Source organism: Cricetulus griseus (assembly GCF_003668045.3).
Source record: "Cricetulus griseus strain 17A/GY chromosome 1 unlocalized genomic scaffold, alternate assembly CriGri-PICRH-1.0 chr1_1, whole genome shotgun sequence".
NCBI classification, from domain to species: Eukaryota; Metazoa; Chordata; class Mammalia; order Rodentia; family Cricetidae; genus Cricetulus; species Cricetulus griseus.
Genome location: NW_023276807.1, coordinates 271069296 through 271087412, shown reverse-complemented (window position 1 = coordinate 271087412; position 18117 = coordinate 271069296). Strand labels below are relative to the sequence as shown.

The following is an 18117-nucleotide window of genomic DNA, read 5'->3' as shown; positions in this document are numbered from 1 at the left end:
CTCTCTGTGTGTGTGTGTGTGTGCGTGTGCGCGCCCCCTGCACGTGTGGCAGGCGATGAGGATGAGGATGGCCAGGGCACAGGAGGCTGCATCCCCTTCATCCCCTTACTCTTAGCGCCAGGTGGATGTCCGGGTGCAACTCCACTAGAGCTGTTGCAGAGGTATTCTGAGGGTGTCCTTCAAATCTCCCTGCAGCAAGCCATCTGTGTCTATGAATCATGCATTCATGCATGCAAAAATGTATAACTAAAGAGCGCCAACTTTAACATCTTTATGACTGAATTTCTTTTTACAATTGCCTAAATAAAAGAAGTAAATGGAAAAATGTCCATCTACAGGATGCATTAACCAGGTAGGCATTAAGGATTATGTTCTTGGTTATTTGTTTATCTGGAACAGCCTCACCCTGTAGGTCTGGCCAGCATTCACTATGCAGCCTCGGGTGGGCTGAGAGAAAGAAGGAAGCTTGGTTCCTATTGCATCAGGTTGGCAGGCAGTCACTTTATCTAAAAACCAATGGGATTTATCGGGAGGCTGCACAGGACAGCTCAAGGAAGAGACAATGACCAGAATGACACCAAGACTTCTGTTATGGCATCTGGCCAGCTGCTGAAGTCCTTCTGAGACAGGACGTCCTGGGGAAGAACCAGGGGTATAAGAGATACCATCCGAGAAGACGGGCTCAGGGGAGGCTGACAAGTCACTGCTCACTTGGAATTTGTTCTGTGTTGACTCTACACCTGAGGAGTCCGGAGAATGACAACACACAGGCCCTGATGAATACCTTTGATACCTGTCTTAAGCCAGCCAAGGTGCTATAACAAAAATGCCACAGGCTGGTTGGCTCTATTTTGGCATATTTTAGTTTCACCCCATGGAAGAAGGGGTAAACAGCCGAGTACTTGGTCCCTTCCTCATGCTCCATCTCTTTCTGAGACGGGATGTTACCATGCAGTTTTGTCTGCCCTGAACTCAATATGCAGACCATGCTGGTCTTGAACTCAGAGATCTGCCAGGCCTCTGACTCCTGAGTGCCACTACACCAGACTCCTCTGACCTATTTTAAGTGGACCCTACACCATCCATAAGGGCTCTGCCCAGGTGACCAATCACCGCTCAAAAGCCTTGCCTCCTAACACTGTTTGTGACGAATGAATTCTGCAGACACATAAACACTCATGGAACAGTCAGGAGCAGAAAGGAACGGTCTGGTGAACCAGGCAGTGTTTTCAAAAGGAAGAGTATGACGGCTGGCAAACCAGAGGCATTTGCCAGCACACCTGTGTCAGTCAGTCCAGCAGTGGTCTGGAAGTCCAGTGGGTAGTGGGGGGGGGCGTGAGCTTTCCTCAGTGTCTCTGCTTGTGTGGTATATTATTTATGATTTAATAAAGACTGCCTGAAGATCAAAATGCAAAGCCAACCAGGCTAGTTAGCTATAGAAGCTGGGCAGTGGTAGCACACACGTTTAATTCCAGGACCCAGGAGACAGAGGCAGATGGATCTCTGTGATTCCAAGGCCATCCTGGCCTACACAAGAGTGAACCAGTCTAAAACAGAATTAGAGCTCACGCTTTTAATCCCAGCCCTAGAGGTATATAAAAGACAGGAGCCCAGTGTCTCAGGCTGCCTTCTGAGATTCGTCTCCAGCCATGCTGAGGAGAGGCAGCAGTCTGAGGCCTGCTGAGAGCATGTGGAGCCAGGATGGCCTTTCAGCCTGAGGTAGAGCTAACAGCTAGTGCCCAGCTGCTTTGCTTTTCTGATCTCCAGCTTGAAGTTTGAACCCCAATATCTGTCTCTGGGTCTTTTATTTTTTGTGCCACATCTGCTGGGAAGGAACAGAATAGAAACTGCTGTAAGCCAGAAAAGATTGAAGTAAGGCTTGCTAAGACAAGGGCGGAACACACAGGCAAGAAGAGCTAGGAGACCTCAGCAGCTGTGAAGAGAGGAGGCCTGGACACTGGCACAGACCAGAAAGAATAGTCTGTGTGCTGTCAGAGAGGAAAACATGTCCAAGGCAGACCCAGGGAGGTGACATTTCTGAGTCTGTGTGTCATTCTGCTTCCCTATGACACAGAGGACCCCCCAGGCTCAGGGGTGAAAGTTCCACCAGTCATCGTGTGACAGAGGGTGAGTTAACTTGGGACCCGGGACCCTGAGTCTCTGTGGCTACACGGAAGACCCGTCACCAAGAGCGCTTGCTGCGGATGCTCACAGAACACGCCCAAACTTCTGCAGAGGGCAGATCTACCGTGTGCCAGCAGTAGAGCCGCCAATTTTATGAACTGTTTCTAAACATCCCTCCCTCTGTTTTCGGCATTTCTCTGGAAGCATCAAATACACATGATGGTTCAAGCCAAATCGAGCATGTGGTTTTACGGCACACAGGGCTGTGAACATGGGCTCCACGTGAGCTAATCAGGCTGGAGCTGAGGAGCCCTGCAGTGATACCACCTCAAGGCATCACTCAGCTGGGGATGGGAGGAGGTACCTGGCCAGCCTAGCAAGCAACAGCTCACCTATTGCCTTAATTAGGGTTTCTATTGCTGTGAAGAGACACCACGACCATGGCAGCTTTTTTATAAAGGAGAACATTTAACAGGGGACAGCACACAGTTCAGAGGTCTGGTTCATTCTCATCATGGCAGGAAGCATGGTGGCACTCTGCAGAAGGTGTGGTGCTGGAGAGGGAGCTGACAGTTCTGTATCTTGATTCCCAGGCAGCAGGAAGATTCTGTGAGACACTGGGCTTGGCTTGAACATCTAGAACCTCAAATTCCCTCCCCAGTGACACACCTACCCCAACAAGGCCACACCTCCTCATAGTGCCACTTTCCATGAGCCTGTGGGGCCATTTTTTTTCAAACCACCACACCTATGATGCAGGACCTAGACTTCGGTGAATAGATGAGACTAGAGTAGCATGGGCAGTGACGTCCTGGGCGCTCTCCACTGAAGCAAAGTAAGCTGGACTCTGTCACCAGCCATGTCCCAGGAGCCAACCAGCTCAGCTTCACATGCCCAATCACCCAGCCGATGTGTCTCCAAAGGCTTGACACCTGTGACTCTCTGACCTACCTCCCATTTGAAGGGTCCTCTATGAAATCTGCTGTTTCCTGGGCGTGTCTGCAAGCCCACAGGGCTGGCAGGGAAACCATGTGATTCCAAGCAAAGGGGACTTCCCCGGCCACCACACTCCTAGCCTTGGGACTCAAGGAGGAACTTAACCGAGTTAAACCTCTTTGCTTCTTGAGATCAGCTTTATTCAGGGTATGGAGACCAGACGCCCTGGACAAGGGTTCGGGTTTTGAAACAACAAAATCTACTTCCTCACAGCTCAGTTTGTTTTTGCCAGAGAAGTCTCCCCAGCTACAGGTGGGGAGACTGTGGCCTTCTGTGTTCACACTGTCTCTTCTCAGGACACAGAAGGCAGACTGGGTTACGGTCTGCACTAATGTCCTCAAATCTAACCCAGTCACCTTTTTAGAGATCGCGTCTCCAAATGACACCCGAGTGCTGAGGCTCTGGGTGCCGGGATGTCAGCAAACAGATTCGGCTAAGGGTGTATTTCTGCACAGCTTCCCAGCCCATCTTGCCTGGCTTGCCTACATTTCAGCCAGTTCTCAATTTCTCTCCAAATCTGTTTGTCTCTAAGGATCCTTTCCCACTTTGGAAAATGTGCACTGCATGAATATTCTGTGGTGGGAATTGCTTTCACACTCAAGTGTCAAAGGGGAGGTGAGGGTGGAGTGAGGTGGGGTGAGGTGAGGGCAGGGAGGGGAGGGGAGGTAATCACCATCACAGGCGCCATCTTTGTAGTCAACAGGAATAGTCTGAGCTCTTAGTAAGCGTTAGAGACAACTACTGTACCTGCTGTCCCACTAGGCACTGGATATCCGTTTAATATTCTTAACAGCACAGTTACTTTGTACAAGCGTGTGTGTGTGTGTGTGTGTGTGTGTGTGTGCATGTGTGTGTGTGTGTGTGTGTGTGTGTTCATGTGTGTGTACATGTGTGTGTGTGTGTGTGTGTGTGTGTGTGTTTGTGTGTGCGTGGATGTATGTGTGAGTTCATGTGTGTACATGTGTGCGTGTGTGCGTGCGTGTGTGTGTGTGTGTGTGTGTGAGAGAGTTCATGTGTGTGTGAGTTCATGTGTGTGTGTGTGTGTGTGTGTGTGCATGTGTGTGTGTGTGTGGCACATGTTCAAATATCTATCCTTTCTGGAGCATAAAAAGCTTCCTTCTAAAGCTAATAACTCCACACAAGTTCATCTCTCTTCGTGGTTTGTCTTCCTGTGTTGTGTGCATGTATGTGTGAAGACACGCACACACATACACGTGAGAAGTGAGTGTGCATCTGTGCATGTGGTGGCCAGAGACCAACATCAGTTGTCTGCCTCCATCACTCTCTACTACTTTTTGTTTGTTTGTTTGGGTCTCTCCCAGAAGGAATCTGGAGCTCACCAATTCCCCTGGACTGAGTGTCCCCATGAGTTTCAGGAATCTGTTCCCTACCCCGGCCCCCACCTCAGTGCTGGAGTTCTGACATTACTCAGCTGCTCCTGGTTTCAACACAGGTGCCGGGGCTCCAAACTTAGGTCCTCATGCTTGCGTGACAAACACTGTACAGCCTGAGCGATCCCAGACCCTCACTGTCCCTCTCTGTCTTCTTACTAAGTACTCTCTTCATGCTTAAAAGCAAACAACTTCTTATAAAACACACAAACAACACACCAACAAACCCCTCTTCTAGTCGGAAACACTTGTTTAGAATAGAAATTGCGTATGACTCCACACTTCATGTCAACTGCAGCACACACAGGAAACACAAAATTTGTGTTACAGAAACTCATCTAAGGTCTAGAATTCACTGTCACACTTTACCAAAAGGGAGAAGCCGGAAGACCTGTAGAGAGCTACCCTCGAGTGGAGGAAAGTAGTTCAGACTAGGAAAGCCTATAGGAACATAGTAGAGGTAATAGTATCCGGCTCACAGAAATCCAGAAGGCATAGACTCCCACCAGCCAGGCCAGAAAAACCCATGACTTGCTGGGCCTCCAGACAGAGGAGGGAGGAGAAAGCAGGCTTTAGCAGCTGAGAATAAAAATACTTCAGAGCAAACTTCAGTATCCCACCTAACCAGCCTTAGAGTCTAAGTCTAAAAGGTGCAAACGGTTTCCAGGTAACTGCATCCAAGAACAAGGCAACAGAACACACAGGCAGTCAGCATCCGAGTGCAAGTTCACAGCATCTAGCGTCCAGCTAACAACCAAAGTCACCAGGTACCAAACATAGAAACAGAAGGCCCACAATGAAAATAAAAACTCAATCCAAACTAGCCCAGAACTCATAGATACAGAGGAACTGGAGAAAAATATGGCCACAATTTCCAGACCTATCCGCTTAAAACACCTAGACGTAGAGGGCGTTAAGAAGGGCCCAAGCTGAACCCTTAGAGGGAAAACTATGCTGTGCAAGATGGACATTCGTCAGATCAGACTTGAAATCCTCGCAGCACAAGGAGAGCACCCCATAGCCTCTCCACTTTTAACCTGCAAGGCACGAGGCTGGTACGTCAGCACCACCATCACGAGAAGAAATGCTACCATTATGGTGGCCTGGATGGCTGGATTTCTCCGCTCCACTATCATCTCACAGGAATGTTTTCAGATGTGCGGCCAGTCACTGCCGGAAACTCTTGCTAGGAAGCATGTGTTTACATCCTTCTCGTGTACATATAAACTACTTACCAAAATGGGTCATGTCCTGGGCCGTGAGCCAATTATTTTAAAAAGTGCTGTATTACACAAACTACATTCCTCAACTATTATGGGATTAACTAAAAACCCAACTAAACAAAAATGGAAGGAACGGCCATATGTTCACAATGAACTAACTTCCAGAAAGAAAAATAGAAGAGAAATTTGAAAGTATTGTAAAAAGAATGAAAAAGATCCACATGACAACTCAAAAGTCATGGTGTGATGTGTAAAAACCTACGGATTGTTTTTGTTTTTTCAAGACAGGGTTTCTCTATGTAACAGCCCTGGCTATCCTGGAACTCGCTTTGTGGACCAGGCTGGCCTCGAACTCACAGAGATCCACCTGCCTCCGCTCCTGAGTGCTGGGGAAATCTATGGACCTATGGATTTAAAAAAAAAAAAATCCTCTGAATGGGTAGTGTGGCTCACAGCTATAATTCCCAGCACCAAGAAGGCTGAGATTGCCACAGATTCAAGGCTAGCCTTGGCTACCCAGTGAGCACCTGGTCTACCAGGGCTACAAAGTATAACCCTGTTTCAAAAATAATAAACAAGTGTGCATTTATTTTTCTGTTAGTACAAATCTTATTTGCCTTCCACAGTTAACTGTTTAGTGTAATGAGTCTCAAAGACCCTCTCTATACCTTAAATGAGACAGGATCTCACTGCATAGCCTGGGCTGGCCTGTAACTCTCTAAGGTGAGCAAAGCTCTCACCATTAGGGCCTCCTGGAGATGGCAAGGGGACCCAGGACATTGTGCAAGCAAGGCAAGAGCTCTACACTGAACAAGACCCAAAGTCCTTGAGTCGGGTCCAGACGTGTTGATTGGGTGGCTCTAGAACTCGCAGACTCAGGGACATCCCTGCATGACCCTCCTAAGTGCACCTGGCCCCTTGGGACTTGCTTAGATATGCACCCTTGGACTTTTCTCCCTGAGTTCCTGACGCAAGGCAGCCTCAATGTATGCACCTGCGCCTGATTTTGGTGATGCCCATGCAGCCTGCTGCTGTGAGGACCACGCTTGAGAATCACGGCCTCACACATACTTCCAGATCTCGTATTCAGTATGGTGTTCGGTGCTATCCAAGGGCAAACACATTCAGAACTCAAAAGAGATCACAGCGCTTGATAACCGGGTTCCCACCCAACAGCCATTTTAAATTCTTCTCATGGGGGAGGAGCATTCGTGCTGATGGTCTATCTGGCATCCAAGGCAGGACTGGCTCAATTCACTGAACTCCTTTCAATCTAGACGAGCAAAGCACACCCAGCACCCGACACCACCTGCAGAGGAAAACTGAACACCCCTGAACTACAGATTACAGACTATGTTTGTTTATAGTAACTGACGAGGGAAGCTTTACATGAAAAAGACAAGACAGACCTGTAAGCTGAAACAACAAGTCCATTTTGGTACAGGTTCCACCTACACAGCTGTGTTCCAAGCACCTTAAACAGATCTTGCTATTCCAAATCTATGCAGAAGAAAGTTCTATAAAAAGGGCAAGGCATGACTGAGTTTCAAGGGCCAGGGCTACCTGGCTGCCGGGAACCTTAACCCCAAGATTTCCATTTTTTAACTGATTAATGTGGCAGGGGTGCTGGGGACTCGGGCCTCATGCACGCCAGGCTCTACCATTAGATATGTCCCCAGCAACCAAATCTACTTCTTAAGATGGGGTCAGCTATAGGCCTCAGCCATAGCACTCAGAAAACAATAACTATTTAATTTCACCCATTTGTAAGTCACCTGTTTAATTTTCATTACCTTTGAAAAATTCAAAGATGTCATTTGCATAGCGTGGCTATTTTTATTTAATGTGTCAGGAAGACTCAGCATGAGATGGGCCTGCCATCTTAGAAGATTTTTGAAATATGTAAATTTGACTTGCAGAGAGCCTCACCACTGGGACCTGGCCTGTCACTCTGGGACCACCTGTTGGCATGGGCAGTGCCAGACGCTGGTGTGGTGACACAGCTAGGCTCCCTCACCTCCTGTGGCTCACCAAATGTTCCCTGGGTGTTTTAGGCCTGCGATATTTTTAATCCGTAACACCTGGCATGTTCTTCACAGGGCCCTATCTTGCCCCAGATCCAGTCCCCAGGGAAGAAGCAAGGTGAGGAACTTTAACTATTCATAAATAAAGGACATCCATGCCAAATGACAGCAGTTTCTGACGAAAAAAAAAAAAAAATCAAAGGCTCACTTGCCACAGGCGACATTTTTCTCCCAGCTAGATGGGACAAGAAAACAAATGGCCAGTGTCAGGCTTTTTCCCATGAGTACCCATACTGACTTATAAGAAATCAGATGGGTTCATCAGGCCCAGAACTATGTCACTAAAGACTGGTGGGCTAGCCTTAGAGACTTCTCAGTTACAATCCTGAAGGGACCAGCTCCCCGTTTCGGCAGCCATAACAGCCTAACACGTGCTCACCTGACCTTGCCTTGGTTGCTAGGAGGTCAGATGCCTGCCTCGTGGCAAGGAACCAATCAGAAGTTAGCTGGTGGCGCTATGCTTTACGGCTCTGGGTGTGCTTTACAGACAAGTGCACAGCAATGACACACAGAGCATAGCAACCACCCTGGGAGGGCCTATGTGCCATAACAACCAGTTGAACAATCAACACGGGGCAAACCCTCCAAGCCTGGAGGCACACCAATCCTGAGCCTGTTCGTACCCCTAGACACTCCCCTTACGCTGCCCTATAAGATCTCTATGCAGATGCTTCGAACTGTCTTTCCTAGCCGTCCGCCATGGCTGGGTGGGTGAAAGACCCGAGCTAACATGGGGTTAGCTCGTTAAACTACAATAAAGCCTCGTGCAGTTTGCATCAAGCTTTCGCCTCCATTCTGTGTTTGGGGTGGCCGCCGTCCTGGGCTAAGATTCTGGAAGCCTCAGCTTTTCGAGGGTCTTACACTGCAATAAAGCCTCTTGCTGTTTGCATCAAGCTTTCCCCTCCACCTAGTAATTGGGGTGGCCACAGTCCTGGGCCAAGATCCTGGGGGCCTGAGCCTCTGGGGGTCTTTCAATCCAAGGACAGAATCCAAGAGAGAGCCAAGTGTCTACTATGTGGCAGGTGCCTTACTGGGCTCATTCCCACTGCCAGAGGAATAAATGTTACCCACCAGCTGTCTGGGTTGGATGGAGTGGCTCCTTGACATAAGGAGGCCTGGGGACAGGCAGCACAGGTAACAGACAGGACACAGTACTTGGGCTAAGTAGGCCTGAGGGGGATCGGCTATCGGCTTCATTGTCAAGGGCTGGGCAAGAACGTCTCTGAACTTGCCTGCTATGATCTATGGATGAGAGAATACCCACCTAGGAGGAATAAACCAAGGACAGATTGGTAACTGGGTCAAATCTGGACCATGGCCTGTTTTGGTGTGGTTCCAGAGCAAATGGGCTAACAGAGTTTTAAGTAGGGGAAAATACCTCAATGAAGAATTACATTTCATGATATGTAAAAGCCATAGGAAACCCAAACTTTCATGGCCATAAATAAGATGGGTTTTCCCCCATGTATGTGTGCATCAGTGTGCTAGAACTCGTGCAGGTTGTTTTCCCCATGTATACGTGTGTGCAGGTGGGTTTTCCTGTGTGTGTGTGTGTGTGTGTGTGTGTGTGTGGTGTGTGTGTGTGTGTGTGTGTGTGTGTGTGTGTGTGTTGTGTGTGTGTGTGTGTGTGTGTATGTGTGTGTGTGTGTGTGTGTGTGTCTGTGTGTGTGTGTGTGTGTGTGTGTGTGTGTGTGTGTGTGTGTGTGTGTGTGTGTGTGTGTGTGTGTGTGTGTGTGTGTGTGTGTGTGTGTGTGTGTGTGTGTGTGTGTGTGTGTGTGTGTGTATGTGTGTGTGTGTGTGTGGTGTGTGTGTGTGTGTGTGTGTGTGTGAGTGTGTGTGTGTGTGTGTGTGTGTATGTGCTGGTGGGTTTCCCCATGTATGTGTGTGTACAGATGCACATGCATGTGACGGCCAGAGGAACACCTCGGGTACCATTCCTCAGCACCACAGTCTGCCTTACTTTGACACCCGGTCTCTCGCTGGCGTAGACTAGGCAGGTGGGCCAGCAAGCTCTGGATATCTGGCATCTTGCCTCTGCAAGTGATGCTCAACGAGAACGCAGTGCTCCCTTTTATTCCCAGCGGCTGTTTCTGAGCAGCCACGACAGAGGTGGGTACACCGAGGCCTCCTTCATCCATCAGACCAGTCAGGTTCTGCTGAGCCCTCCTGGCCAGCAGGCCTCCACTTCAGACTCCTGTGTCCACCGTTACCAAAAGTTACCTTGATCAGCCTCAGACCCATGTTCCAATCAGCCAGCAGACAAGTACATGGTCTTGACACTTAGATCAGTATCATTCCAGGCAAAGACCCAAGCTGGTTTTTGTAAGGCTGGTTAAGATAAAGGGACTTCTCTGCTCTACAGAGCAATCTTTCAGGGACAGAAACTGGCTGAACCAGAGTCCACAGGAGGCGCACTCACTATGGGCCCAGCAATCACCTCTGCTACCTGAGAAGGTGCAGGACAAGCCTAAGGAAGAGTATAGGCCAACTATTTAATCATTACCACTTGCCTGTTTACAACCCCGAGACACAATTGGAGGTCTAGCTCTGTGGTAGAGTGTCTGCCTAGCATGACTTGGCCCTGGATTTGATGTGACATGAGGGAAAGAGAGGGAAGGACGGTGCTGGATGTCAGCATTTAAAACAATGAGAAGAGAGGTAAAAGGCTGAGCAGGAATTCAAGTTGCCTGAATTTGACACCTTCTCACCCAGGGTCAAAGGCCACAGCCCTATTCTGGCAGGTGCTCTAGGGAAACAACAGAATGTTCCCCATGTGTCCTACACAGAAAACTAGGCAAAGCTAACTGGGGCAGCCCCAAGATTGGGCAGCCATGAGCAAGTGGCCTTCCAAAGGGAGCCTGGCCAAGGTGACATCGCAGCTGGGTATCATAGTGACGGCAAGCCCATGCTCCTTGCAGTGCCGCTCAGAGCAGCCCGGAGGAAGAAGCAACCCACATGTCCATCAGAGGGGAAACGAGGGCACAGGATATGTTATACGCAGTACAGGGACAACATCCAGCATGGAAAAAGGAGACAAAGCCTGCTGTATATGGATGACCCTTGGAGTGAAATGAGCCCAGCCAAAGACAGGTAAAGAAACAGCGCAGGACGCCAGACAGACATCCAGAGGAGTCGGCTCTTAGATACAGGAAGTTGAGTGAAAGTGCCAGGGGTGGGGGTGCTGGCATGGTGAGTTGTGAAATTGATTTAGAGAGGTGTGCAAAATGGCTCTTCTGCACACACACTGAATGGCCGTGAGCAAAGTCAGGACCATGAGTCACAGTTAAAAAATGGCTAGGAGTATAGATCTCAAGTTACCAATTTGGGGGACACACACAAAAATGACAATGGAATAGACTTTTCTGTAACCTATGCTTCCAGAACAGTTCCCTGGGACCTGTGCTTTCTGTGGACAGCCATCAGCCCCCTGGATCCTTTCTGTGGACACCCATCAGCACACTGGATCCTTTCTGGGGACAGCCATGAGCACACTGATCCTTTGGGACACCCTTCTCTCCATTTTACACATCAGGTAACTGAGGCTTGGAAAGATACTTTAGTGTGCCCTCGAGTTCCTGTTGCCAAGAGGCTTGGCGAGGAGGTTCAGCTGCCCCTGGGTTGCACTGTCTGGCAAAGGCAGAAGGGTTCCACATCCGAGAAGATGTGGATAATCACACTCCTCAGGCCAGGCAATCAGGACAATACCATCAGCTGCCGGGCATGTTCAGGCCATCAGGCTGTCACTGATACCACATTGTGAGCTCATTGAATGTTAGAGTGAATTTTCATAAAGGTTGTACCCGATGCACACATGTGGCACATGCTACAATTATAAAACTCGGTGAGTTTTCAAAGGATTGTATTACAAACCCAGGTAAAGATGGAGACACAGCCGGGACCCCACTGGACACTAATGTTCTAAAGAGATGGAGACACAGCCGGGACCCCACTGGACACTAATGTTCTAAAGAGATGGAGACACAGCCAGGACCCCACTGGACAGTATGTTCTAAAGAGATGGAGACACAGCCGGGACCCCACTGGACACTAATGTTCTAAAGAGATGGAGACACAGCCGGGAACCCACTGGACACTATGTTCTAAAGAGATGGCGACACAGCCGGGACCCCACTGGACACTAATGTTCTAAAGAGATGGAGACACAGCCGGGACCCCACTGGACACTATGTTCTAAAGAGATGGAGACACAGCCAGGACCCCACTGGACACTAATGTTCTAAAGAGATGGAGACACAGCGGGGACCCCACTGGACACTAATGTTCTAAAGAGATGGAGACACAGCCGGGACCCCACTGGACACTATGTTCTAAAGAGATGGAGACACAGACCCCACTGGATGTTCTAAAGAGAGACACAGCCGGGACCCCACTGGACACTATGTTCTAAAGAGATACACAGCCGGGAGATGGTGACACAGCCGGGACCCCACTGGACACTAATGTTCTAAAGAGATGGAGACACAGCCGGGACCCCACTGGACACTATGTTCTAAAGAGATGGAGACACAGGCACGACCCTGCTGGGACCCCGCTGGGACCCTGCTGGTCTTTTACACGCTCCCCTTTAATGCTGCAATCAATTTTGTGAAAACAACTTGTTTTTGCCATGTATGAAATCAGCTCCTGGGCTGAGGCTGACAGGGGCCAAACAGAGACAGGATAGAAAGGTAACAGAATTCCAGCGCTCCCTCCCCCGCTTCCTACCAGAGTGAGTGCCTTTGCAGAACGTCCCTAAGCCTGAGCTCTAATACCAGAGCAGGGAGCTAACGAAATGCTGAGGGTAAATCTGAGGCGGTGCCAGGCACGGCGTAACCTCAGAGCAGGCATGTGCAAACTGCTGCTTCTGACTCTGTGAAGTTTTATTAGAACAGAGCCACACCTCGTCTGTCACACGTTGTTTAGAACGGGTCCCGTGTGCTACTGGGCCGGAGCCTGTGCCACAGGGTAAATGCACACATACGTATGCACTGAAGTATCTGAATTGGTGGGGAGTCTGGGAACTGAACCCACAGCCTGCACGTGTGCCACCACTGAGCTACAACCTCACATCTCATGTTTCTATTTCCGTTACATATGTTGTAGGCACCTGTCTCTTTAAGTCATCACTGATGTTTTTTGTTCTGCTTTTGTAGGCTTACACATTTTTAGGGACTACCATGGGTCACACATCAGCCCCTGAAAAGAGTCCTTAACACTAGCATAGAGCCCTTGCTCAGCCATTAGCCAACTGACAGCCCAGACATGGAGCCACTTGCTGAATCTCAGACCGCTCAACTGCAAGTGCCAGCTCCGAGTTCAGGTGCAGAGAGGCAACTGTGAAGGATGGGCCTCGGACACTTTGGGAACAGGAGAGCCATTAGGAGCATGCCTCAGTTTGGGCTCAGTGGGCTTTTTAGAAATAACAAGCTAGCTGTGTCTTTGGGTGTTTGGAAAGCCATTACTTTAACATAAAAAGGGCTTATGAAACAATGCTCCAGCAAACAGCAATGCTGCAACCTGCCTACATGGTAATCACTTGTTTCTGGACTTTCTTCCAAAGTTGTACACCTCTAATGAATGGGAACTCGGCCTCTTGCCATCTGACACCTCAGGTCATGTTTCTTCTATAACCAGGACTTAGTGGAGACACAAAACTGTCAGAGAAACAGGGACTTATGAGTTGCCAGGCCATTTGCCACATCTAAGAAAGGACTGGACCAGGGAAGCTTACAATTATGGCACAGACTGGAAAACAACAGCATGGGCTGGGGATAAAGTTTGCATAGCCTAATGCAGAAAAGACCCCAGACACTGCCGCAAACCAACAATTGGGAAAAGATGTGGATAATGGCAGAATATTTGCTCAGCAGTGGAAATAAACCGAGAAATGCCGGGCGTTGGTGGCGCACACCTTTAGTCCCAGCATTCAGGAGGCAGAAGCAGGTGGATCTCTGTGAGTTTGAGACCAGCCTGGTCTACAAGAGCTAGTTCCAGGACAGGCTCCAAAGCCACAGAGAAACCCTGTCTCAAACAAACAATCAAAAAACCGAGAAACATGACCTGCCTCACATCAGGTTCCTGGTTCATGCACCACTGGTGTGAGCAGAGCTCAGGACAGCAGCCAGGGCTTCCCCTCGTCCATGTCTCTTTCTTCACTCTCTGATCTTGGTTCAGGATTTCAGTTGGCACTTAAAATAGTAACAGTCTAGACTCCAAATTTCTACTCAGGTCTCTTTCCTACACTCTAGGGAATTCACCTTCTAGCCCTGCTTGGTAGATACGTCCACCAGCGTACCCACTGATAGCCCCCAGCTCGGGTCAGAATGAGACTTGTCATCTCCCCTAACTGGGTCCTCCTCTAGGCTTGACCTTCTCCACCAATGGGCATTGTAACCTACTTAGACCACAAGCTGGGCCGCTCTGAGCCGTTGTCTCCCTCACCGCTCCATACCATCCCACCCACCCTTCTATCCTAGTGTCCACCCACCACGCTCCAGGATCCCTGCCACACTAAGGCAGCAGGGTCCTGAGCCCAGAAATCAAACCGTGTCCTGTGCTGCCTCAAATGCACCAGCAGCTGCCCAAGCAAGAAGCGTGGCATGGCTCTGGAAATCAAAAGTGATGGCTCCTGAGCAAACACAGGCAGGTTGGATCCACAGGAGTTGGTGTCAAACATACAAGTAGGATTTGACAACTAGGTATGACAAAAATGACAGTCTGAGGATAACTTATCCACAGCTACTGAGATGAGCTATACATTAAATGATAGTGCTTTGGATATAAGCAGAAATAAAATACATCTTTTAATGAACTCCTCCCAGCTGATTTCTTACAATCTCCTCTGTCAACTACAGCACGGCTAGGATAATGTATGTGGAGAACTGGCTGTGGGTAAGAACCCTGGCCAGTTTTCCAGAGGATCTGAAGTTTGATTCTCAGTATCCACATGGCAGCTCTTAATTGTCCCTCACCAAGTACTGGGGGATCCAAGCCCCTCTTCTGGCCTCCACAAGCATTGCACGCATCTGCATTGTATGAAGATATGCAATGCAGGCAAAAAAAAAAAAAAAAAAAAAAAAAAAAAAGCCTATATACACCAGTGATTCTCAGCCTGTGGGTTGTGACCCCTTTGGCAATGGAAGGCAGGGTCGGAGGGAGGCTGTTTCTAGCCTTAGGCACTGCTGGAAGATGCCTAAGGCATCTTAACATGTATTTTAAACATTTAATCAGATATATATATTTAAAATACACACTAGGGCTTTCTGGGTGTTTTCCTTCTATTTGCTTCTGCGTAGCCAGAGAGGCAGTGGCTCGTCCCACCTCTGAGATGGACAGTGGGGTGAAGGTGGTGACATTAAGCTGGTGTCCCCTGTGTCTCCTACCATGATCTTTTTGTGGTCGGGGAACTCCAGGCCGAAGTAGTCTCCCTCCACGAGGTTGAGGTGGTTGCACACGGCGTCGAGCAGCACCTTCCCTGGAGCTCGTTGCTGTGGACAGAAAGAACCGGAGTTAGAAGCATCCTTCACTGTGTGTAGCCAGGCACACAGAACACACTGCTCCTGATTCCCCAGTCAGCGGGGCTCACAAGGGTCACTCGGGACCGGCCACTATCCACCCTGTGACACCCTGGGTGCCACTTCGGTGTCTGTGCTCATGCTGAGTCTAGACTGAGATACAGGGACTTCTCTCAGCCCCAGCCCCAGCCCCAGCCCCAGCAGCCTCCTTTTTCTAGTAACAAACTGCTTCTGTTGTTTCTTTTCGGTTTTGAGAAGAAGGGCTACTATGTGGCCCAGCCTGGTCTTGAACACACGATCCTCCTGCCTTAGCCTCCTGAGAGCTGGGACGGCAGGCATGTATGGGCATGCCCAGCCATGTTTCTGAGAGTGGTGTTGGCACAGAGCAGGGAACTGAGTTTCTCTACCTGCCACCTGCAATCGTTAAGCCAGGTCGGGTGAGATGGCTCAGCGGGTAAAAAGGCTTGCCACCAAGCCCGCCAACTGCCCTGAGTTCAAGTCTCAGGTCCACATGATGGAAAAGAAGGCAGTGACGTGTGTAACACGGTTTCTCTTTATAACTCCATGGATTCCTGAGACCTCGCTGGTAAGATGGCTCAAGCTCTACCAGACACACCGAACCTCGGGAGGCAAACGCTACAAAGTCAATGGTTTTATATTTCCACTTCCATTCCAATGCACATCTAACAGTTTAGGAGCCAACTAACTGGAGACACTGAGTGACGGGGTGGGCTGAGAACAACAGGCACAGTGACGGCCACAGGGGCCACAGCTGGTTCAGTGTGGGGCCCTGAGCACTTTCCTTTCTCTAACAGATGGCACTTAATGGTCCCACAGTTGCCTCCACAGCAGTCTAGAAGATACCCACAGCTACCCGCAGGTGTACAGCACCCTCTGTGGGTGAGGTCATGATTGAGCCATTTCACGCACAGCTGACAAGATGTGGCCACCATCAGATTCCCAAGCCCCCAAAGGAAGAGACGTAAGAGGATGGTGGACTATGGCTCGCCAACCCTGCCTTCTGTCACTGGCACCTGCTGTTTCTGATATGCTGTGTGCACACAGCCATTTCCCAGCTAGGCTGACAGGCGGAGACGATGACCTGCTTATACTAATCCTTGGTTGTGAGTTCACTTTCTCACACCAGCATTCCAGCGGCTACATGATTAGCTTATAGAAAGCCACTTTTTCCAGAACTTTCTTCTCTCCTTCGGTAACTCCAGTAAAAGCCAGAGCCCATTAATAAAAACATTTTAAAACAGGCCGGGGAGCAAGAATTCCTATACGGCGCAGTGTCCATTTTCACAGCCTCCAACACTGTTTGTTAAACAAGAAAACAAGAAAAGAAAGGATTTGCTGATTATCTGCCCAGCTGGCAGGCACTCATATTTCCCAAAGAATTCCTGGAACTAAGGGAATCTGACAACTTCAACTAGATTTACAGAATCTGAGAAATGAGACTTTACAGAGTTCAACACTAGAAATTTAAACAAGCAGAGAAAAGTTGGTATAAAACAGGTGTCTTTAGGGACATGGATGTTAGACTAAACACGTCATAGGAGGTGGGGAGCTTCCATTGAAATCTAGTTCTTCACTGACCCAGTACAGGCGTCCACGTGCACAGCTAATGTCCTGGTCAACACCAGGCTGTGCTGGGTCCTGCGGCCTCACCCAAGCCTTGAAAACACCACCTACGGAGGTGACTGCCTGCCTGCAGGACGGGTTGTAAATAAATGACCAGAATCTAGCTAACAGTTACAAACTGGATCCGATTTCTTTACAGTGTTAGGAAATTTACTTTTTTGTACCTGTTTACATAAATGCCTTTTCTGTGGTACTGGGTTACTATTTGATGTGGAGCCGTCGACTCAGATTCTGACTGATGGCTTTCCACCCTCACCCATCTGCCAGATTATGACCAGAAAGCTTCTGAGTCCCCTGTGAATTCTGACCACATTCATACCACAACACCAGAACACCTCTAAAGGCTTCAAGACTCATCCCACTCCAATTTTACAAGAAAATGACACTCGGATGTCACCATTCACATTCCAACAGGTATCAGGCCACTAAATATCTCAGCGTAGCAAACCACAACACATTTGAAGAGTCTTACATGGGAAGGAAGAAGGGAAGGACGAAACAGCAGCATCGATCTGTTGAAGACTGGAGTGCCTGCTGATCACCAGGTTTATCTGTAGGTCAGACAGGCTCCTTGTGGTCTACATTCAAGGCTGGCCTTAGAAACCCCTGATCCATCGCTCACAGCTGCAGGTGCAAGGATTGGCTGCTGTGTGGGTGCACGATCATCAGACTTCAAGACAGGCATTGATTGGTCTGCAAAATAGCTGCCTGCTTGCCTGCTGGTCCCTGGTAGAGACCAGGCAGAGGGAACTGTAAGGTGCAAGGGGAAGGTGCTTGACTCCTGACAAGAGAATACCCCAGAAAATGGCCACTTCATGGACAAGCATGTCCAATATTCAAAAAATAGCCCTTGGAATCCCAGCAAGTGCAGCAATTGTCCACATCCTTTACTGCCGATGCAGGAAAAGCAGAGAAGAACGAATAACATTTCTTGGAGAAGATGACATTGAGATAATGATTACGAGTTCACCAGGAGGCTGTGAAGCCGATCATTGGTGGACAAGGAGCATAAATACAAAGGTCTCTTGGGGAGGGGAGTGCTACCTCTCACCCTCCATTGCTGAGGTTATTGAAGATTAGATTTTGAAACAGTCCTTCGGTATTTCTTTATGAACTTTAGTTTAATACAAGTAGAAGTGGA

The 18117-nt window shown here is 49.0% G+C and overlaps 1 protein-coding gene across 2 annotated transcripts in view; it reads right to left on the bottom strand.

The window, feature by feature from the left end:
* The window catches only part of Farp1 (FERM, ARH/RhoGEF and pleckstrin domain protein 1), a 259534-nt gene that overhangs the window by 73864 nt on the left and 167553 nt on the right, over positions 1–18117 (bottom strand). For both annotated transcript variants that reach the window (XM_027393905.2, XM_027393906.2), the window contains exon 3: positions 15201–15305. In XM_027393905.2, coding sequence (XP_027249706.1) covers positions 15201–15305 — 105 coding nt within the window. The remainder of the gene's footprint in view (positions 1–15200; positions 15306–18117) is intronic.